At 44.5% G+C, this 22,240-nt stretch overlaps 2 protein-coding genes across 3 annotated transcripts in view; one reads left to right on the top strand and one right to left on the bottom strand.

Moving 5' to 3' along the window:
* The window catches only part of LOC307229203 (calcium uniporter protein, mitochondrial-like), an 18,704-nt gene extending 1,436 nt beyond the window's left edge, over nucleotides 1-17,268 (top strand). Inside the window, exons 2-8 of one of the 2 annotated variants that reach the window (XM_079999142.1) lie at nucleotides 12,356-12,434; nucleotides 12,575-12,742; nucleotides 14,369-14,473; nucleotides 14,571-14,731; nucleotides 16,063-16,266; nucleotides 16,773-16,889; nucleotides 16,970-17,268. In XM_079999142.1, coding sequence (XP_079855268.1) covers nucleotides 12,356-12,434; nucleotides 12,575-12,742; nucleotides 14,369-14,473; nucleotides 14,571-14,731; nucleotides 16,063-16,266; nucleotides 16,773-16,889; nucleotides 16,970-17,047 — 912 coding nt within the window. In that variant the 3' untranslated portion in view covers nucleotides 17,048-17,268. Of the gene's footprint in view, nucleotides 1-12,355; nucleotides 12,447-12,574; nucleotides 12,743-14,368; nucleotides 14,474-14,570; nucleotides 14,732-16,062; nucleotides 16,267-16,772; nucleotides 16,890-16,969 lie in introns of both variants that reach the window. The other variant, XM_079999141.1, reaches the window with a different exon arrangement.
* A 109-nt stretch (nucleotides 17,269-17,377) lies between these two features.
* Nucleotides 17,378-22,137, bottom strand: LOC307229204 (caspase-6-like). Its single transcript, XM_079999143.1, has 8 exons — nucleotides 22,050-22,137; nucleotides 21,908-21,949; nucleotides 20,655-20,697; nucleotides 20,370-20,522; nucleotides 19,987-20,063; nucleotides 19,585-19,760; nucleotides 18,881-19,031; nucleotides 17,378-18,769 (listed from the first exon to the last, which is right to left on the bottom strand). Exons 1-8 carry the CDS (start codon nucleotides 22,078-22,080, stop codon nucleotides 18,522-18,524), a joined length of 921 nt encoding a protein of 306 aa, XP_079855269.1. The 5' UTR covers nucleotides 22,081-22,137; the 3' UTR covers nucleotides 17,378-18,521.
* Between the last annotated feature and the right edge of the window lie 103 nt (nucleotides 22,138-22,240).

Here is a 22,240-nt window from a genome sequence, read left to right as displayed (position 1 = left end):
AATAACATATTCTTCAATCAAATGACCCCATTCGCCGGACATATTTTAAAACTGCCTCCCAAAATGCAAATGGTGAAGGCAAAGCAGTGGTTTTCAACGCGGGGTTCTCTCCAGGTAGTTAATCCATACAACTCAAGTGCCTTTTTTTTGCCTCCTCTTCATCCGATTTAGTTTATCGATGTTTGAACTGATGGAAGTGACGCCCACGTTGCACAATACGTGCATTCGCAACGCAGACGCGCTTATTGAATTTGGTTTAAGCCCCGGTAATGAATGTAAATCCCGCATATTGTGAAGAGTAACTCCCGCCGCTTATCTGAATAGCCAGATATGGTGTGCAGCGGGCGGAGACGGCGTGTTCCACTGGGGGGGGGGGGGGGGGGGGGATTTGGGGTGCATCTGGAAGGATGACGGGCGGCGCATGCAGGCTGTGATGCACTGGAGAACACCATCGTCTGGTGTCTGCTGTGTCCCCGTCTGACCGCCTTGATGCCAAATGCCGTTGCAGAGTCAGCTCAATCTTTCCGACCCGGAAAGCGAAAGAGAAAAATCACTTCAATCTCATTGAAGACGTGGTATTGTGGACCGGAGCAGTTTAGGTTAAACATTAATCTACGGCGGTTTAAGTCTTGATAGCGGCGGGAGTAAATGTCTTGTCCCCCACGGAAACTTGATACAAACTCCATGGTTTATTCTGGGGCCAGATGGAGTGTGTATCATGAGTCACTGCAGCTGGCAGAAGTGACTAAGAGTGGGTGCGGTTTTATTTGAATGAAGTGTATTCCGCCAGTGTATTCTGTTTCTCTTAGAGATTTTCATTGCTGTACGCATTGTATTCATCCTTCGTTATGGCCCTTCCTGAAAGCCAGTCCCACGAAGAATAATAGTTTAATCTTAGCTCAAATAAGAAATGAAATGGGGTTGTCGGGTTCTTATCAGGTCCGTCGGAAAAGGCAGATGATGCAAACACATAAAGGCTTGTTGTTGGATGAGAAGGTGCTCCTTAAAGTAACTTCATTTCAGAATGTTTAGTGTGGCAGCTTGGGCCGCAGCAATGATGAATCGATCATTGTACAAGGTAAACAAAGATTTCAACAAGAATTTCTTCCCAGAATGTAAGAAAAAAAGAAGTTACTTTTCAGTAAAATGTCATTTATTCAACTTCAGCACACGAGGGCTTCCTTTGACGTGACCACTGTACGACTTTGAGCCAGCCTGCATTCCACACAATGACAACCTTTAATCAGAGTTGACTGTTACGGTTGTAGAGGTAAGAAAAGTGAGGTCCGGTTCAAGTCCCTTTAGGGTAATAAATAACTAAAACTTAAGGAGAGTCTGCGCTGGTCTCGATCAGGGAAGCAAACAGGTGGAGATACGGCGCTATCGCACCGCAGGAACTTTTTCATCATCCTAAGAACTTTTGGAGGAACCGTCCCCTTTTTTGTGTGTCTATACGGCAGGACCTAGGAACAATGTTTGTTCTTAGATAATAACCAATAAAAACAATAAAAATAGTATTTTTATTGTAAATGTATTTACTCCATTTTCCATGTGAAACACTAGGAGGGAGCGTGCGTGTGTGTGTGTGATAGAGTGCTGAGGCATTGGGAGTGTTTCCCGTAGATTTATTTATTTGTGGCAGCTTGCCACCCTATCAACATTGACCGCCAGATATTGATTTTCAATTTTTTTTTTTTACTATTTAAAATGGATGAAATCTTATTTCATTGTAGAGTCTCTCTCTCTCTCTGATGCACCGCTGCTTTCCTTTTCCGTGTAAACGGTGCGACTCGCCTTTTAACTTTTGGCGGAGAGCCAAACAGCAGTGGCACTCGTCAATCTCACATTATCCTTAGCCAATCAGATAAAAGAGGCGCAGCGTAAACGTTTTCACTACCAATTACCTTCGGTACATACATATTGGCAATGTTTTGCTCACACGTGTGAGTCAGAGCGTAAACAAACCCTGTGGTGCAATGAAAGTGAGGGCTGGTGTGCACCGGCTGACGTGTAGGTGCCGGTGTGCCTGCTGGTGCGACTCATCTACGCCGTCGAGGAGGTGGAGCGATCACTTTTTGTATGAGCATTATTACCGGACATTGAGACAGTTAAAAAAAAAAAAAAGGGGAGCTAAACACCAAGGAAGTGACGTATTGCTGTAAAACGTAAGGCACCTTTCCCGCGATTACGTACCCGAACACCAAAGTTACGTGTTGGGGGTGAAAGAGGTGCCATTCTCCATATTACAATAATTCTAAAGCTGTTATTTTAAGGCAAAAAAAGTTACATAGAGTTGCTTTGAGGACAAATGGGTTTAGTTTATCAGAAATCTCTAAAATGGCACCGACATAATAAAAAATTAGAATAGCCCTTTGGTGACGATGAAACAAACTTTATGTTGAATTTTCAAGTAATTCAGTAATGTACTGACTAGGGATGTCAGAATTGCTATTCATCGGAAATTGATCTAAATTAAGCAGTCAATTTTGAAATATTCCCAAATATTTATTTTTGTGGGTAGTATTGTCCGACATGGATCTTTAAGATCTTCTTCAAAAGAAGAAGGGGGGAGGTGGGTGCGCAAGACGAAGCTCGAGCCATAGGAGCCGGAACTCGCACTTGTGCGTTTTTTTTAAAGAATAAGTGTGCTCAGAATTAAATGATATATTTTACAATATTTACACTTGATCTGTCCACTTGAGCAGGCAGAACAGAAACTGGCAGATTGTGCCAGTTTCTGCGCTCTTATGGAGCGCGTGCTCCATAAGAGTAGTTAACTTTATGGATATGATTTGGATTGTGATATCAAAGATAAGCTAATAATGTTTAACGGAACATGATGCTGTGCTAAAAGTTCAAGATGAACTGGCTCCCAAGTATTTTTTTTTAGTTTATGAAATTGTATGAAATATTTATTCCACTACAAAAAGCGTGTAACTTTTCCAGTGTCATTGGGGGGAAAAAGCAGTAGAAGCAGCGTGAAGTATCCATGGCCGCACCCGCGCACGGGCAGCGACCGAAAGCGCTCCTTGAGCGGCGTAGAGCAGACAGACAGCTCCTCCGGCTTGGGTCGGTGCTGGAGTCACTTGGAGCCTGGCGGGGAGCGTGGGGGTCATGTTTCCATTAAATGAATTACTTCACATTCTCCGAAATGCTCCTTCTTATTCCGATGGGGAATTTGATCTAATGGATTTTTATCAACATACTGTAGTGTCATCCTTCCGTCAGTTCTCTGCACCCAGATGTATCAGGTAGTCGTCACAATTAATTCCTGCTCTCTCCATCTTAATGAACTCGGCCCTCATGTTTGGCGCCGCCCCTTCTCGCTGTGGTGAGCTTGCGCTGAACCAACCCCCTCGCTAGCTACGACTGTTCACATTGGCATGGGGCCGAGCTCTCAGAAAGCCCGCTGCTCTCCTTGTTAGACCGGCTTTCCTAAACTCTTAGACAAACTCCCGCCTCCGCAGTGGCCTGTCGTGTTGTTCTTCCCCACATCTGCCTTCATAGGGTAACCTGCTCTTTCTGGTTAAGCAAGCATTGACTCCATCCACGGCAGTAAATTGTTGTTCCTGTGCAAATAATTTTCACGGCGGCGTAACGGCGGCAGTTAGTCATCGTGGCAGCAGGCAGTAATTTGCCCTTTTTTCTTGGCAGCTCTCATTTTTCGCCCCTTCCTCAGACTGCTTATCACACACACATTTTATTTCCTTCCTTTTCTTCCCTTGCCTCACGTCAAGCCGGCAAGATGATTCATTCTCTTAGGACATGTTTTCAGAAAGCGTGTGTGTGTGTGTGTGTGTGTGTGTGTGTGTGTGTGTGTGTGTGTGTGTGTGTGTGTGTGTGTGTGTGTGTGTGTGTGTGTGTGTGTGTGTGTGTGTGTGTGTGTGTGTGTGTGTGTGTGTGTGTGTGTGTGTGCGCTTTATCCCACATTCGTTGAACTCACGCTGGGCTTTCTATTATTTTCCTAGAATTAAAACTCAGATGAGTGTGAAAAGTAGACGCTTTATCTTGTTGGGGCTTTGAACATGGCTGCGAGGGCTTCATAGCTCAGCACTGACACAATCTGTAATGGAGTGACCCCTCGAGATCACATGGCACTCGCGGCTGCCTGTCAGAGCGATGGTCCAACAGTGACCAGCCCTTCAAGCGGGAACGCCCCGGCCTTCCTTAACGCCCCGGGGAGAAATACCCAGTTGTCACAATGTTCTTCAGCTTCCGTTCTTTCTCCTCCCCCTCCCTTAATTGCTCCCTTCCTCCTTTGCTTACATTGGGTATCTGCTAGGGGTGCGGGAAATAAATCGATTCACATAAGAATCGCTATTCTGTCTTCCAAAAGATTCAAAATCGTTTTTTCAAATTCCAAAAATCAGTTTTCTTAAACCGTGATGATGCGGTTTCATGTTCCCCTCAAGAACTATAAATGGCTGGCCGACTAAATCCCACAGATGGCACTATGTTGACAGGTCAGTTGTGGTCATAGAATCAAAATCAAATTCAACCTGCGTCATCTTCAGTGAAGGCAGCCATTTAGACACACTTTAGATGTTATAGTCTCCCGGGGAAGAAGGATCTTGATAAGACTTAAGGCCATATGCGAGCTTTGCAAAACGAAAGGCGAAATAATTTGCGACTACTACAAACATGTGGGTGCACGCCATCACCCAGAGACCAAGCAAGCGGAACAATCTGAAGCAAACGTTCCCGTTGACCAACGAGCCCTGCACCGCTTTTCAAAACTTACAGCGAACTCCGAAAGGGCGAAAGAAAATAACTCTGTCCTGAGCCGATTTCACTTCAAAAGACCTGCGCCCTCACGGCGTCGTTGATAACGGAGGCTTTCGACACATTATTCTCACAATGGGTATAGATAAAGCAGCTATAGTATACCATCCCGTCGATTCCTTACCAACAAAGCGGTGCCTCGGCCACACCAGGAGACAAAGGAAAAGGTCGGAAGCGCTCAAGAAAGCCAAAAGAGTAGCGCCTACATGTGATCCACGGACATGACGAGCAGCCCGGTCATTTGTCGCCGTCACTGCTCACTATATCACAAACGACCGGCAGCTTGAGTCTTATGTTCTACCAACTAGAGCCAGGCACGAAAACCACACAGGTGCGAACTTTAAGAGTTGCTTCAGACTGTCACAGAAGAACGGCAGCTCACTGTCACTGATCTGGTAGTCGTTACTAACGCCGCTCACAGGGTCGTTGCTGCGTGGCTGGCCAGATCTACGCCCGTGAAGTGCTCTGTACATACGACCAACGTGGCCTCCCTAGCGAGCCGTGAAGCTGCCCTCCGTGGCTTGACTGTCGGGGAGGATGAGTCGACTCACTGGATCCTTCCACAGCAGCGCCATCCCTGGCCATACACTGGAGCACAAACGGCGCCTACCGGAGCTGCCGCACCTCAAGTTACAGACGGAGGCGTCTGCAAGATGGAACGGTGCGTTCGAAGTGAAAGAAAGGTTTCTGGAACAGTGGTCGCTGCTCTTCTCTCTCCCCCGGTGAGGAAAGGTGGATCCCATACCTGCCTGGTGCCAGTCAAGGAAACGTCTCCGGCGCCGAGGACATAGCGAAGGCCCCAAAACCCATGGAACAGGCACTGACATCAGGTCGAAGGATAGCACCCCCACGTTTTTCCGTGATATCAAACAGACAATCCTGCAAGATCTGCTCAAGAGATGCACGAATGCGGAGGAGAAGAATATGCTCCATACAGCCTCCGTCCTGCATCTGAGGTTTAGAGCACCACCCGTCCTCTCCCAGGATCAAAAACAGGACATACAGTACATACAAAGGAGATTTCCGAAGCTGCATCGTTGAGGTAATTCTTCACGATTCTCCACTCCCGGGGGGGCTTAGTGATAGCACAGTGGAGCACTCTTACTGCAGAACGTAGACCAGCTTCTATTTCGTCAAAAGAACTAGAGATGCACCGATCGATCGGCCGGTTTAGAGCTTGATCAGCCATGACCGGTGACTGGCCGATAAGTGTCAGATTCTGTGCTGGTGGAATTTACACGCATGCGCTGCGCGATGGTTCAAGTCATGCCCATGCACAGCAGCACCGACACACACACACACATATACACACACACACACACACACACACACACACACACACACGCTGACATGTCATTGGTGTGGAAGTTCTTCACCATGAGTGAAGAAGACACAAAGCGCGCAAATTTATTTTGTCCTCGTCGATTTGGCCAATCATAAACATGCCACGAAACAATCAATGCCTATCTTACATCTGATTGGTTGGTCTGGCCATATTAAAAAAAGAATAATGCGTAGTGGGGAAAGCAGTTACTTCACTATCATTTCACTTCCATTGTTGCCAACTTGGCGACATTCTCGCTAGATTTAGCGACTTTTCAGACCCTCTTGGCGACTGTATTTCTAAAACACGACTAGCGACAAATTTAGGGACTTATTCAGACCATCAGGGAGCCGTGCAGCTTTCTCCTGTCCGTCCCTCCCTCTGCGTCCTTAAAATTGTGCCCCCCCCTTTACTTACTTTCCTTCAGTGTATATAACTGCGATCCTTCTGTGTTTCAATATAAAGTGGAAATCTGTGACATCATTTTGTAAAATAAATCCCATAGTTGATACTTAATTTAGCTGGTACTTTTTAAGAAGCAACCCTTCAATGTGTTTTCCGTTCAGCGCGCACTCCTCTATATGCTGTTTTACATTGTTGGGGGCGGGGTCCGCCACCTGCAAGAAGTAAGAGTAGCAGCTACAGTGAATTTGATGAACCAGCGTAGGTAGTCGTGTTTGAGTGAGAATGACCTGGTGCGGTTTTGAAGAAAATGTCAAAGTTATTTAATAGTAAACGTTTTATTATGAATATACAATGGAATTTTCCATTAAAGAAAAGTTACAAAAAGGTTTGTGTGCGCTGTCAGTTCTAGTTAGTAAGAAAGAAAATCGGAATCGGCCAAGGAAACCGCAGTCGGTGCATCTCTCAAAATGAAGCTGGACATTCCAATCCAGTGATGCTGGAAAGGACGCTCCACATTCCATGTTTCAAAAGTCAACCATTGACAACAGCGTGTTGCAGAAAAGTGTTGCAGTCCCGGTCATTTGAAGCTGCCGAGGAATTGTAGATGAAAAATGCTGCTTCCTTTCTTCCTTTTATGTGTGTTTGAAATATTGCCATTTGTACCAGGGCTGAATTGCTGTTTTCAAATGATTGCGGAAGACTAAACTGGCAGTTACATGTTCATGACATGCCCAGTAGCAAGAGACACTCAACTGTTAAGAGGGTTCATGCTCTAAAAACCGGATAAGAGGTGATTTACTGTTGTACCAAGTTTATTTTGATATACTTTTACAAGGTTTAAAGTGTGTGTGTGTCTGTGTCTGTGTCTGTGTCTGTGTCTGTGTGTGTCTGTGTGTGTGTGTGTGTGTGTGTGTGTGTGTGTGTTTTCCTTTGTTGGGATCGGGATGTATTCCACCGTCTACTCTCGTCAAATGGGAAAATTATCGAATCGACAATCGTGATGAGTGGAGAACCTATTTGAAATAGAATTGTGACCCCCCCCAAGACTCGGAATTGAATTGTGACATTCCTCAGAAGATTCCCGCCCCTAGTACTACACTCATCCGCAGCGCCATCATTGACATTAGGGCGCTGCGGATCGCGAAGCATTCATTTATCAAATGGATAAACATCTAATTAAAAGCGGGTAACAGTGCCGTAGTCCAAAATGCGTGGAAGGGATTGGGTGGATGGGGGTGGTTGTGGCAGCCGCCGTACGCTCTGGGAATATTGAGTGGTTCCGCCAAATGGGGAGCTGATGGAGGCGGTTGGGGGGGAGGGTACTTAGAGCGGAGCAGGAGATGTCATCTGTGGGTCCAATTTGGGGAAAAAGCATCGACGTCAGTCTTGAATGGGCTGCAATGGATCCACAGCGAACTGCAGTTAGAAGCACCTCGCTGTGTCGTGGGCTTCGCCGTTGAATTAATTGTGTTGTTCTTTTCTGCTGTTTGAAATTCCAGATTGGTGCGGCTCGGCTACATCTCTCTCCGGTCAATATTCTACAGGTTGGAGTCGACTATAGCCTTGGTATTTTTCGGCTTTCTTCCGCACTCGTGGTCACCGCAGGCCGTTGAGATCGAACCAGAATTTATATATGCGCGCGTAGACAAGGGTGACCTTATTTTTCACCGGGGATGTGGCCTGTAGCAGCCAGTTGGTGTTGTTATCTGTTCCGTTTCATTTGTCATTTAGCAACTTCAGGCATGTCTGCACAAAGCTATTAAGGGACCCTCTTTCAATCCTTCAGCCTGTTTGCAGAGTCTCAGAGAGATGATAAAAGGATTTTGTTGCGGCTGTTCCTGATTAGCCGCCTGGTCCAGTGTTTGGTCAGTGACGTTGGTTGATTTCTTGGCTCAAGCGGTCACATTTACATCATCTGATGTTCAGGTGTTTGTTTTTAGTTTTTTTGTGTGTGTGCAGTTATTCATATGTTGCGTAAATGGTGTGTTTGTAGGATATTACAACCAATATAACATCTACCTTTTTTTCTTTTAATCTGTGTTTAGTGATGTTGCAAACACATAATGAATCCAAAACACAAGAAGCGTGTCTGCCAGACTACAGCTCCACGTGCAGTCTTCCCTTGGGGAGCATTCCATGTCACGACGCAATGAGCCATAAAGGTGTCATTTAAAATACACGACCAGCCGTGTCGCTTGAGTGTTTTTGTGTGTGTTATTTTTTTCCTTGCCTGCTGGGCTTCAAATTGCAGTTAGTTATCAGCTATATCATAGCCATTAGTATGCAGAATAAATGTCAATGTCGTCACCCTAATTGAAACATTTTTATTTGTAGGAGCATTTTTTATTTCCAGTACCTTGACAGAGTGCCTTGCCGCCCTTTGCAAAAAAAAGCGCTGTAGTCATGTACTTGTTTAATCGTATTCAGATATTTTGAACTAACATGCTATTATGAACATAGAGATAATTGTTATATTTAAAAAAAAAAAAAAGCCATTTATATAGATGGCACCTTTTAAGTAGGCAGTTCCCCAGTTTTCCCAAACACCATTGGTCACTATACTTATCACCCTGTAAGAAGGAACCCGCCCAATGGATCTACCGTGACCCTGCCCTCCGTGTTGTATCTGCACAGATCGCAGACGTCGAAGGGTCGGATGCCGCAGTGGTGGAAGATTGATGTCAACACTCGGTGTCGTCGGGACACTTATCGAAGGTGGCCGCGGGGAGCTGCTACTACGCCGCCATCGCAGTCACCTGAGTGTGATTTACATCGGTGAAAGTGCTGATCCCTGCGGTGGACCAGTGGATCTGGCCCTGGTGCACATGCATTACCATCTGTGCCATATTCTCTTAGAGAGCAAACAGAAGGGTTGACTCTACGCTTGTTTTTCTGCAAAATTGTTGGGTTCTTGTGGGGATATGATGCATGTCCATGTCCATAATGCCGTGAATTACACCAGCTCAGGAAAATCTGATCGATATCACATCATCCCCGAGACCATCAGTTTCCCATTTTCAGCGTTGTGCAATCTGTTTCTGTGGAGAGTACGTCACTGTTGTTCTACTTTGGATAACAATAGAATCTATTATCTGTTACTGTTACCGTCTTCCTCTGACTACTTTGACGATTGTTGATTGATTGAACCTCCGTCTCATACGTGGTTTCTAAGCCTCTCTTATCTGTCCTCCATGAAACACACTTTCACCTTTTTTTCTTGATACTTTCTCTTTGCCTCGTTGGTTAAGTTTTGCCTGATGTTTTTAATTTATTTATTTATTTTTTTAACTCTCCTCCATCTCCCTCCTTTTCTTCTCATTTAATTCACGGTGTCCGTCTTGTTGGATGGTGGAATCGTTTCCTTGGATAAATGTGCAAGTTGGGTCATCTAGGAGGAATGTCCTGATCCGTGTGATGACATTTTTGAAGTCTCACAAACGGCATCATCACATTGTTTGACATACCATACAGACTGGTCCGTCAGTCCATACCATTTTCTTTATCCACTTCTCCTGGTCAGGGAAGCAGTGGGGAGAGGATATGGAGTTTTCATATAACTGACAGTGTTTTCATACTTAACTTCGATACAGAACTGACTGTTTTCACTGTTAACTGTGACTGTATACAACATGGCAGAGATGGATGATGAGCAGGGTGCTGCAGTTCTTGTGCAATATTTATTTCAGACAGTTTCCCTTTTTTTCAATATATATATTTATTTATTTATTTATTTTTAATGAAGTTAGCTACATTTTTGAAATTGCTTGTGGTTTAGTTCACTACTTTTCTGTCCGGGGGAGTTCTGCATCGGCTTCACTATTTTCAGTGTTGAGTCATTGGTGGCTTAGTTAACATTTTCAGAGCAGTTTCCACAGCACTGCCCACATCCCCAGTCACCACTGCACCACTGGCCTCGGTTGATTTAAAAACATAAATGAAATACAAAGTTTGCCCACTTGTCAGGGCGTCGTGCAACACTTTGAATGAAAACATTGCCCGGGGAAACAAAGTTCTCAGTCGGGAAAGAAAGCACTCAAAGCACCGTGTTCTCCGCGGCGCCCGCCTCCTGCCGCGCATCCAAATACGTCTCTTGACAAAGAGGAAGATGGGAAGCTGCTGCGAGAAAGTGACAAAACCCAGGATCTGGAAGCCCTTCCCCACTGTTCGCCATCACAGGCTGTTTTGCCTCAGTCGTACCTTTTTGAAGGGCAGGATGTTGATAAAGAGAAGCGTTCTCGGCTCCCGTGGCTTCACGGTGCTCTGTCCTGCTGCTGTGGACACGTTTGTCATTGAAGGGGAATGGGGAAATTAAACGCACACGACATGTGCAGTTGACAGTGCTAGCATAGTGGAGGACGGATTGGAATGTAACATCTGGATCCGACAACAAGCCCTGCGGTGTGGGTCGTTGCAGGTTTCCCTGGCCTTTCTCCCCCTCGGCAAAGTTATTTTTATTTTTTCAATTTCCATTGGGATTCAACCCCCAGTCATTGCGTCAATCGCCAAAAAAGCTATCCTCCTGATACTGGATCAATTGGAACGATTTCAAAGATCCTGGTGCCAATCACTCAGTTTTGACTCCCAATGATTGGGGAAAAACAAGGTTTAGATTGGAAAACATACCAGCGTGATCGTTGAATGCTGTGTTCCAGAGATGGAGAGCATTTTAATTTGCATCTCATTTAAAGAGGGAACTTGATGACCAGCTGAGTCATCATCTGAAGTATATTTTTCCTAGGAATCCCACAGCGTTTCGTGGTCTACACCGAACATTCAGCAGTTCTGTGCATTTCAATCGGTAACAACAGCCTAATTCTCTCCCAAGTAATCTCCTAATGAATCCATTGTTTGTTTTTTTTTGTTCCAACACATGATGAACGGCTTAGACATTTGTTCTGGTGTTCGTGTCACATTGGCTGTACCCAAATCATTTTGTCCCCGATGATGTAATGTATCACATGCCGGGACGTTTTTTGCGGGTGGGGGGGGGGGATGAAAAAAAACCCAGAAAATGTGTGCAAGCCCAGCGGCAAACTTTTTTTCCCCACAGATTTATATTTCGGCGTTATCGTGCTAAATTTATTGTCTTTGGGGTGATGGCTCATGAGCCAGGGAATTACTTCTCCTCATGAGGAGAGCGTCACGTGGTGGGCGAAGGCTTTCGCTTTAATTAACACTCCATCCACTCCATCTCGGAGCCAGCGGTGCATGATGGTCAGTGGACTGGGCCGCTGCTCTGCGACAACACCCTCTGACTTGAGCTGCTTCATAGTTGTAGATGGGAGCGGACGACCGCATTCCTCCTCCTTTTCAAATGAGGTATTGATTTTAAAAAAAAGGGAGTTCCAGAGGGTTAGTGGGGATTGACTGCCAGGTCCTTGGACGTCAGTGGAACAAGGACGTGTTCATACCTAACCACACTGGGTTTAAAAGCAATGGGAAAAAAAATGGAAAGAATAGTTTTTATAACAACTAGAGCCACCAAAATGAATGTCAATCCCAGCATCAATTTGGAAAGTTTTAAGGGGTCAAATTTGGCCTGATGGATGATTTACCTCTACACACACACACACACACACACACACACACACAAACACACACTGACAGGTGTGTGTTTGTGTGTGTGTGTGTGTGTGTTTATTCCTGCATGCGTGGACTCACAGAAACAGCAAATAGAAACAGTCAAATTGTGCACTGACCATTTGTACGCGGGAATCTCTTGTCGGTGTTGACTCTCCCAATGCAGTTTACCATGGGATGGGTTTGAGTGTTGTTTATGAAATAACTTGAGAAACCAGTTCAGTAATATGTTGCTCTCTACCTCCCTCCTCTCCCTCGTCATAGATTCAGCAGCAGCAGCAGCGGCTTCCACTCGGTCACATTCACCTGGCTTCTTTCTACGGCACACTATCACCCCCTAGCGGTAACTCCAGCGGTAACTCTACTACACCCACCTCCACCAAACCCTCAACCCACAACCAAACACACATTGAACCTGTTCATAGAAGATGAATCCGCGAAGTGCCGTCTTTAAAACAAGACACGGCCCCGGTTGTGTCTCAGATGTGTCTTTGCAGTACAGATATGGCCGCCTGGTGCTGGAGGTGCCGCTGCCGTCCAGGAGCGAGAAGTGTCGGTTCTTCCTCCAGCCCATGCTGATGAGCGTGGGAGACCTGGTCGCTGATCTGCAGAGGGAGGACAACGGGGTCACGGCTTCCGTCCAGTCCAAGGGTACGACGCTCGGGGCGTTAACTTTGAAATGACATCTTAAACTTCTCATTCTACCAGGCCTCCTGACTTCAAGCATTGCAAAAGTATGAACGTCAAGCCCCTCTCCCACATGGAAGCCGTAACATTTCCGGATTAAAAAAATATGTTCGGTCAGCCATTCACATGTTGGCCTCCTTTACGGAAAAGTTCCGTATGGAGTCTGTTCCCACGTAGATGACTGTTACGGATACATTTCGTAACGCCCACGCTAGAGGTGTCTAACATCACGTGAGGCTCGACAACAGAAACAGGTTTTTAGACCAGTGCTTCGCTCCCCGTCTCCCCCCGCCCCCGCGGACTCTTCCCTCCTGTGACTGAGAGGGGACAGAGCCCTCGTCCCCAGATGCAATAACACTAACCCAATGTTATTAAATCCCCGGGATCATTTTCAACCTGTCCTACGCTCTCTGCCTCCGGAGATGGAACGTTCTCCACGCGTTCTACCTCTCCCGGTTTGCGCGCTCTGCGCTGCGGTGCGACCGGTGCAAACTGTAAAAGACACGTGTAGGGACCGAGTGGCATTTCAGTTTCTCGTCTTTGCAGCCGAGCGCCACGGTTCACATCGGAGTCGCCGTTTTCTGAATCTTATTTATTTATTTTTTTTGCCCTCGAAAACAAATAATTTTTTTAACAGTTGCGCAAAAAAATATTGGTAAAAACCCACTATTTGTGCTTTATTTGGGTTTGGCTCCACCCCTACTTTAAAAAATGTTGCTTAATGTTACTGCTTCCATTCCCACACACTTCCATTCACAGCCGTTCCAGCACACTGCCGGAAATGATGCCAGGTCGAGAGTGGCAAGATTTACAGAACGACTTTTGCAGAACATAGACACCAGCTCCCATTCCTACATGACACTGATGCTGAACACTGCCGGTGGATTTAAGGCTGAATGTTTACGATACGTATCACATTATGATGTTGATTTTGTAATTTGGACCTAAACAAGTTTGACACAAAGTTTAGTGCAATAACTGTTTTTATTATAAACGCTTCACATTTATTAGAATACAACGAAGGTGCACACAGATCTTGGAAAATAAAAGTCGATTTTAAAAATCCAATCAAATATGCCGTACCCCAGAATTCTTAAATAGAAATGTGTTTTTCCACAAAATATAGTCTTTTCTGTTGTATGTTATGCTTTTTAACATAAAACTGATGGTCTGGTTACAAGGTGCATGGAATGAACAAAAAGCTCCCATAGCTTTGCCTTAAATTCCGCCCAGGTCAAATTTGAATCACTGGGGTTGACTTGGGGATTGGCCCGTGACTCCCCCACCTGGCGGCACAGTGCGTTGCACCGTGAGTGGGCTCTTGCAGCTCACTTGCGTCGTTGGCGATGTAGAGAATAAAACTCCTGACTTATTGCAGAGGATCATCGTCTTGCACCGTCTTACTTTGACCTAAATCGTTGTGGTGATTTGTTTTTTGTGCTTTTTGTTGTTCGATTTGTGTTTTTTATTCTGTTTCGTATTTATGTGTGTAGTTATTATAACCCCTGCCCACAAATGATGGTTTGAGATATTACACTTTGAATTTCAGATAACAAAATACTAACTTTGACCCCTCCCCCCCTCTGGAAGACGGACTGCGTGTGGCCAGCAGCAGCCTGATCGACACTCTGCTGGAGTCTGACTTCCAACTCATCATCAACGACGCCGTGTACGATGTCCGAGCTCCCGATAAAGGTTCCAAAAACCTCCGTCCGCTATTCATTTGTGTAACTCGCGTACACTGTCGATTCTGATTCAAGAAGCTGACGTTCCCCTCCACCCCTCGCTGCAGCGTGCGTGTCCAGCAAGCAGGCCCTGGGTCTGGAGGACGTGAAGCACGTGGTGCACCTTCTGCACACGGCGCTCCACCTGCCTGACCACCATCTGCTGCAGGAGAGAGACCTGCTGGAGAGACTGGACCGCCTAAAGCAGGAGCTCTCCCCCCTGGAGAGGGTAGGAGACATGTTGTGTACATATACACCCACTGTGTTGTGTCTCTGGGGTTCCCAACTTTTTCCTTTCTTCAGAGACCTCCTAAATCCAAGCTGATCCAATCTGAGAAGCCTTTTTTTGGGGGGGGATTTATTCATTTATTTACTAGCGGCAGTGGTGGCTTTGGTCTGAATTATTTCTATTTTCAAGGTTGAGAGAGCGTGGTTCTTAGGTCATACAATAGAGTCGACCATACTGTCTACTCATGGATTTTACTACAATTTATATTTGAACACATTTACCTTAGATTTGACTCTTTGGAGACATAATCCAATCCCTCACGACCCACCACACCCAACAAACGCTCCCTGCGCTTCGTTTCGGTACCAAAACTGCAGCGGTGTTTGTCGGCCGTTCTCAAACTTCATCTCAGAATCGGTGTCATTCACCAGGTACATTTACTACATATACTAGGAATTTGTTTGAAAATTGGCATTAAAAAAACAAGCTGTCTGGAAAAAAAAAAAAAAATAATAATTAATAAAATAGAATAAAAAGTGAAGTTAAAATGAAAAGAATAGAAAAAAAATTGTCAAATATACATAAATAGTAAAAAAAAAAGAGAAAATAGTCATATATGATATCATACCAAAAATATGGGTCCGACTCCTGCACGGTGTGAAGTGATGTATGGTAACGATGGTACGGTACAGGGTTCGCTGTTCAATACAGTCACAACATTTTGATTTGTAGTTGTAGACTATAGAATATTTCAGTTGTTATTCCTTTTTGGCTGTAAATGTCTAATACAATGAGTTTAAAGTGCCTAAAATGACTATTTCAAGCACACCCATTTCTTATCAGAATGTTTTATTTCTGCATTTACGAGGAATTTCAGACCGTCGGCATTAAAAAAAAATAAAAAGCTTAACAGTCCGAAAGAAGGAGAATTAAAATAAAAACAAAATAATAATAAAAAAATAAAGAAAAATTAAATATAAGATATTTACAAATAGCCAAAAATACGTGTGTGTGTGTCAGTGGGGGGGGGTTCTGTAGTTTATAGTTTCTTCTATTTGTTCTTTCTGAAAGTGCTAATACTTTTTTTTTTTTTTTTTTAATAAAATAATTTGGATTCATAAAAAACAATTGTTATATCTTGGCAAAAAAGAAAAATGGCATTGCAAAGTTTAGATTGGTAATTCTGCTCTCTGGTGTAAAATTCTGAAATGAAAACATTAATTCATTTCATATCATGCTCCCTTTCAAAGCCCCACAATGCATGTTTAACTTTTAGCACCACGAAATGTCTTTCTTAAGGGAAATCCTTGTGTGTCACTCCCCCCGCGCAGACCAGAGCGCAGCTGTCGCGCCGGGCGGAGTTCCAGGCGTCGCGGACCCTGTGGGGCGGCATGGCCCTGCTGTCGGTGCAGGGAGGGGCCCTGGCCTGGCTCACCTGGTGGGTCTACTCCTGGGACGTGATGGAGCCAGTCACCTACTTCATCACCTACGCCACCAGCATTGGAGCCTTCGCCTACTACGTCCTCACCAAGCAGGTGAGCTTTTACTCTGCTTCGTTTTGTTTTCATGATCATGGAGGACCCCGAGTGTGGGAAAAGTATATTTTTCCATGTTGAAAGTATATATTTTTTGCATATAAAGTGTGTTAAAAGTATACTTTTTCGTGAACATATATGATGTGTATTCTTTTGCTTTTACGTACTAATTTAATTTAAGTAGTAAGTGTGGAGAAAGTACAGTTATTAAAAGTATAATGAAACATTAACCTAACTTAATAATAAACGTAACCTTGCTGTACTTCAGTATACTTAAAGGTTAAAGGTGTGTTATTTTGGTTGTCAAAAGAGACGAAAAATACATGAAAACTATATTTGATTATATCCAAGCAAATATTAAGTAGAACTTAAAAAAAAAAAAGTACAACTTTAGTTTATGAATTGTGAATTAAGAGCACTTTTTTCACTTGGGAGTTGCTCATCATACCTGTGTAGGTTTTTCCTTCTTCTGAGATTAAGAGCCATAAAAACACTTCTTTCTTCAGGATTATGTGTATCCAGAGGCCAAAGACCGACAGTTCCTGCATTACTTTTATAAGGGCGCCCAGAAAAAACAATTCAACGTGGGGAAATACAACCAACTGAGGGAACAACTGGCTGAGGTGGGTGGACATATTATCTACTTTCAACCTTTTCCTCTCAACATTCAGCCAATAAATTGTTTTTTTAATGGGTGCTCCAGGTGGAGGACGACCTGAAGCGTCTGAGGAATCCCACTCAGCTCCGGCTCCCACTAGAACAGATTCAGCCCAAAGCGTGATGGACGCCACGCATGCCACCAACACGTGATCGGTGCTAAAGGTCTCCCATACCACTTGTTCAACTTACTCCTAACTATTTTGATAGTGGTGTCTTTAATATACAAATCCACGTCATCGTTTGTTTTTACAGTCTTGATTGACGATTCCAAGTTTGTCCTTTTTTTTTTTTTTGAGTTGTAAAAATAATGAAATAAATGTATAAAATATATTTGAATTCCGACTGTATCTCAGTTTGGGTTTTGTCAAGTCAATTGTACACAAAGTAGGAAGAACAGCAAACAAAAGTATCAAAGAAGGTTGACACTTGCACCTCAGTCCAAAATATTTTGATGCTCATTTAATGAAAGTGTTTTCCATCATTCAAATTTTATTTTCAAACAGAAAAAAAAAAAAAGCCAAATGGATGGTTGTGTGATATGAACTAATGAATGAGCTGCCCCCAATAGTACAACTTTTGTTTTTGTTTTTAAGAATCAACAGGTCAACCTGGCTTTACATATCGTTTCCCATTTTGTCACACGTCCTCTCAACAACTCAACTGAAACATTCAGAACTCCAGTTTCCCAATTCTGGTTCTATAGAAGTCGTCCATTAGTTTGATTTAAAAAATATATATTATAAAAACATGGGAATCTCTACGGAATTGCACTTATTAAGATAGTAGTGTTGCTGGTAGATGGACAATATGGTTCCTGAGTTGTTTAAATTTATATTTGACATTTAAGGATTAAAGAAAATAAATCAAGTCAAAATTTTCAGACAAATTTGTCTGCAAATTGTGTGCACAGTGGGATTAGAAATTTCACATTATGCGTGATTTATTAAAAAAAAAAAAAAAAAAAAAAAAAGTAAAATATATCTAAGAGTGTTGCTACAAGGACATGGAGTCAAATGATTTTCTCCTGAGTCAAGGATCACGTGGAACGCCTTGCAACGTTAATGAAAGGAAGATCTCCTACCTGAGGTATTTTCCATTCCAACTATAATTTGGTGCAGTTTTTAGGTGCACGTTAAGCATAGTTACATTTTTAACTGGAACTCCCGACATCACAAGATGAACATAAATTCCCTTTTTGTTAAAACAAGCTTGAAGGAAAAAAACAAAAATCATTAAGGGTCTTCAAGGCAATGAGGCAGTGATGTAGTTGCCCCATACAAAAATGGTTTAAATCTCCTTCCTTGTTCATTGTTTAATCTGACATGTCAGCATTTCTGGAATGCCCGTGGTCTGGTAGCCTGAAGAAAACCGGTTGAACAGAAAAGTGTTTGGAGTCGTAGATCTAGAACAACAATCACTAGAAGGGGAAAGACCTGAGCTTTGATACTATTATGCAACACACATGGAAAATGAACACTTGACGAGCACATCATGGTCGATCACCAGAGAAAACTACTTAGAAAGGTTTGGAAAAAGTGTGGATTGGTGGTGACGGGACTCGTTTTGGCGGGGAAACCAACCCAAACAAGTCTCATTCAAGTGGATCCGTTTTTTTTGGGTCGGAAGTAGAGCTTCTTGGTGAGCATGGAGGCGAAGCAGGGCACCTGCTTCTTTCCGATGGCGTTGGGATCGTTGGAGCTGCCCACGCGCCGCAGGGACACCTTCCTGTTGACCAGCGTGAGCAGCTCCGTCAACTCCAGGGATTTGCCAAACTTGCCAAGGGACTCGCACAGATCCTGGATGTACCAAGACCCGTTGACCGTCTCCCGGTGGGAGTAGTAGCCTGGACGGACACGCAGAGGAGAGGACGCCAACGCTGAGGTTCACTGAACACAGATCATCTGTGAAATCCTGGATTCCAAGGTGGTAAATAAGTAACTCTACGCTCTCTCACCTTCGGCCACGGAGTAGCACATGAGGAAGTCGGCCCCCGCAGGGAGGGTGTGCACCACCCCGGCGTCCACCACCACCTGGTTGGCCATGGCCTCGCTGTCCACTACGTCCATGGGAGTCACCGGGACGTCGTGCCTGTCGCCGCGGCACGCCTGCGGGAGGAAATGCACGCTTCATAAGTCCGAGTCAATGAGAGACGAGTATAAACAAAATATCATACAATCCAAAATAGAACAAATAACTACGGTCACAAGTGCACCTTCGCCAAATTAAACTTTTGCTCTTATGTGACTGGTTGTTAACCAGTGAGCGGGCTGGATCTGGATGCACCCGCCAAACCATCCAAAGCCTCGAGGTGCACGCAGGGTGTGTACATGCAGCCAATGAGCTGATCTAAGGGTTGTTTTTTGTCAAACTGTCCTAATAAGAACTTTTGTCCAGAACAAAAGTTTTTTACGTTTTACATATTCTTGGGAAGAACTGCAGTCGTCTAATCTGCTGGAGAACAATGTGAGTCGGGCCAAGACGGAAAACCCGATTGATGCCACCGCGGAAATGTAAAAGTCCTCCGAGGTGCCAGAGCTTGCAGCCCTGCCCACAGCTCCTCCAGCCACAGGAATCCCGCAGCTGTCCTAGGAGACGGCAGCACATCGGGCTCCTCTGGTGAAACCCGAACAAATGCGGACGGATTATGGGATGGCCTACTTGGAGGATGAAGATCTTGGGCTTCCCGACGAGGCTCCTGCACTTGTCGCCTTTGAACAGCGCTGTGATTTCCTTGATGCTGATCTTGTCGTCGTAGGCGTAAATATGTTCGTTCTCGCCGTGGCTCAGGAAGATGCACGCGAAGCAGTCTGCGTCGGCGTGGTTGTCCCCCGCAGCTGGAGGGACGCACAGAGTATGGACACAGCTAATGAGGCTCGCACCGAACCAAAGTGAGTTGTGCGATAACAAGTCGTGAGAAATTTTCCACCGGTAACATTTGAACGGGGTCGTGGAGAAAAGTTTTTTTTTTTTTTTTTTTTTTTTTTTTTTTCCTTTCCCCCCGGGCGAATCACAACGCGGGTTTTCAAATCGAAAAATAAAACAAAAAACCACAGTGCCTACCTTCGCTGATCTTACTCAGAACTTCGTTCCGTTTGAGATCGTCGTGGACTTGCACGTCAAAGCCCAAGTCTTTAAAGCTAAGATAGAAAGAACATAGAAACAGTTACAACAGGATCCGACGTGTGTGTGTGTGTGTGTGTGTGTGTGTGTGTGTGTGTGTGTGTGTGTGTGTGTGTGTGTGTGTGTGTGTGTGTGTGTGTGTGTGTGTGTGGGGGGGGGGAGCACTGTTGCCAGACTGGTCTCGACAGGTTCTTAAAAAAGCTCTGATTACCCAAGGGCCTTAGTGCTCTTCTAAGAACACACGTTTTTGCTTTTTAACCCCCTTTATTTCCTTAAACCCTGCTTCGGTGGCTTCATAAGAGCGGTAAAGTTTAAAATGCCACCTTATCTCCAGGTTTTCGCGGTCTCTGTTTGTTCCGTGCCGGTTATTCATCATCAGCTGCCAATAGAATCGCTCCTGGTTGAAGATGAGCACTCGGCCACGCTTCTTGTTGTCCATCTTGTACTCCTCTGCCGGATCCAAAGAAATTGTGCAACTGCGGCCATGACAAGATGTTAGATATTAACGGTGGTGAACACTTAAATGTCCAATTGGGAAAAAAAAAAAAAAAAAAAAACCCACACCATCAAACAGCATGTTTGAAGCTTTGAATAATTAAAATCCTTGCCTTCTGAAGTAGGCATCCACCTCTGTAATGTTGTCGGTGCATTCTATGGAGGGGAAAAAAATAAAATAAATTTAAAAAAAAGCAAATCATCCACTTTATGGTGTATTTCGGCCGTTTTAAATCACAATACTTTGAATCCTCAATGAGTTGTTTTTTTAATTCCTTGCTTTGCATGTCTAAATAGCTGTCCGCAAAATGTCACACCGCAGGTTTGTGATGGGCGGGGAGGTGATGGAGCTCCTTTTTTTTTGGAGCCATTATTAAAGGGTGACACCACAGGTGAGCACGGGGGTCGAGCAGCCATTGTCCTCCGAGCAGAGCGCTCCTGACCTCCAGCAGCTGAGTGACAGGGGGATAAAGACGGCCCGGCCCCGTAAAAAGAACACAGGTGAATGGCAGGCGCTCTCCGCCGCGCCCTTTACACACACGTGGAAGGTGCAGGATTTCAGATTTCTTAATTGTTGATTCCGTCCGTCTGTTTGTGCATTGTGAGTATTTGTGTGAAACTATGTTCGTATGTGCACAGGTCTCCCTTTGCAAAAGAGACACTGATCTTAATAGGGAAATAATATATTAAAAAAAACTAAACTATGGCCATAACAAGAATAATTACAATAAGAATAGAAATGCCAACACAGTTGGAATCAATGTCATAAAAGTTGAGTACAAATACATGATTTGATATGACCGAGTGGTAATAGGACGGGTGAAATGGTAGGGATAGTTGGATAAATATGCAAAAATACAAATAATAAATGGTAATGATAATTAATGAGTAATAATAATAATTAAAAAAAAAAAAATTTAAATGGTCATATGAAATGAACCCAAAAATGTTTTCAAAAAAGAGAAGCAAAATTGTCACTATACAATAGACCTAAAAAAAAAAAAAATATCAATAAACCTCTGTATCAATAATTCGCACTGTAAACCATTATCATACATCACTGTTGTTATTATTATAAAATATACATTTTATACATGGATAAAAGGTGACCTGTACATAACAGGGACTACGTGACTGAACGATCTTCACGGTCCCCCCATAAAAGGCAGGTCGTGCTGGAATAAGCCCTGGGTCAATAATTAACCTCGAAGCACGACTCATAAAATCAGTGTTTCATCTCAGAACGATCGCTTTCGGTTCATGTTCGGGCATTTTCTAATCCGTCAACGTTTCCAAAATAAAACAACCCCTCCCTGGGTTCACGAGTGTCGCGGGTAAAAACACCTCTGCGACCTGGGGCGCTCACCTGGACGGTTCGTTGCGGTTCCGCTGTCGGCAGCGACGCTTCCTACCGACGTGGGAGGGTGAGAAAACGACGGAATGACAACACGAACAGAACCGAAAAAGCGTGTATCAACGAACCGGCGGGTGTCCGCTGGATGTCTCACCTCCGTGGGCGCTGTTTTCCGCGGCAGACATGTCCGCGGCCTTCGGGGAGCGACGCTTTCCACGACTCGACCGGACCCAACTCTGCGCTTCGTGGGAGCCGGGAGCGAGGCTGCGAGTAGCCCCGCCCCCTAAAACCCTATTGGCTGCTCGACAGCGGAGGCGGGTGATTGGTGGAGTTTTCAATCCGTCA

This window comes from Zeus faber (assembly GCF_960531495.2).
Source record: "Zeus faber genome assembly, chromosome: 4".
In the NCBI taxonomy this organism is placed as follows: Eukaryota; Metazoa; Chordata; class Actinopteri; order Zeiformes; family Zeidae; genus Zeus; species Zeus faber.
Note: the sequence above shows the minus strand (reverse complement) of the source record. Positions and strands in the feature narration are given on the sequence as shown.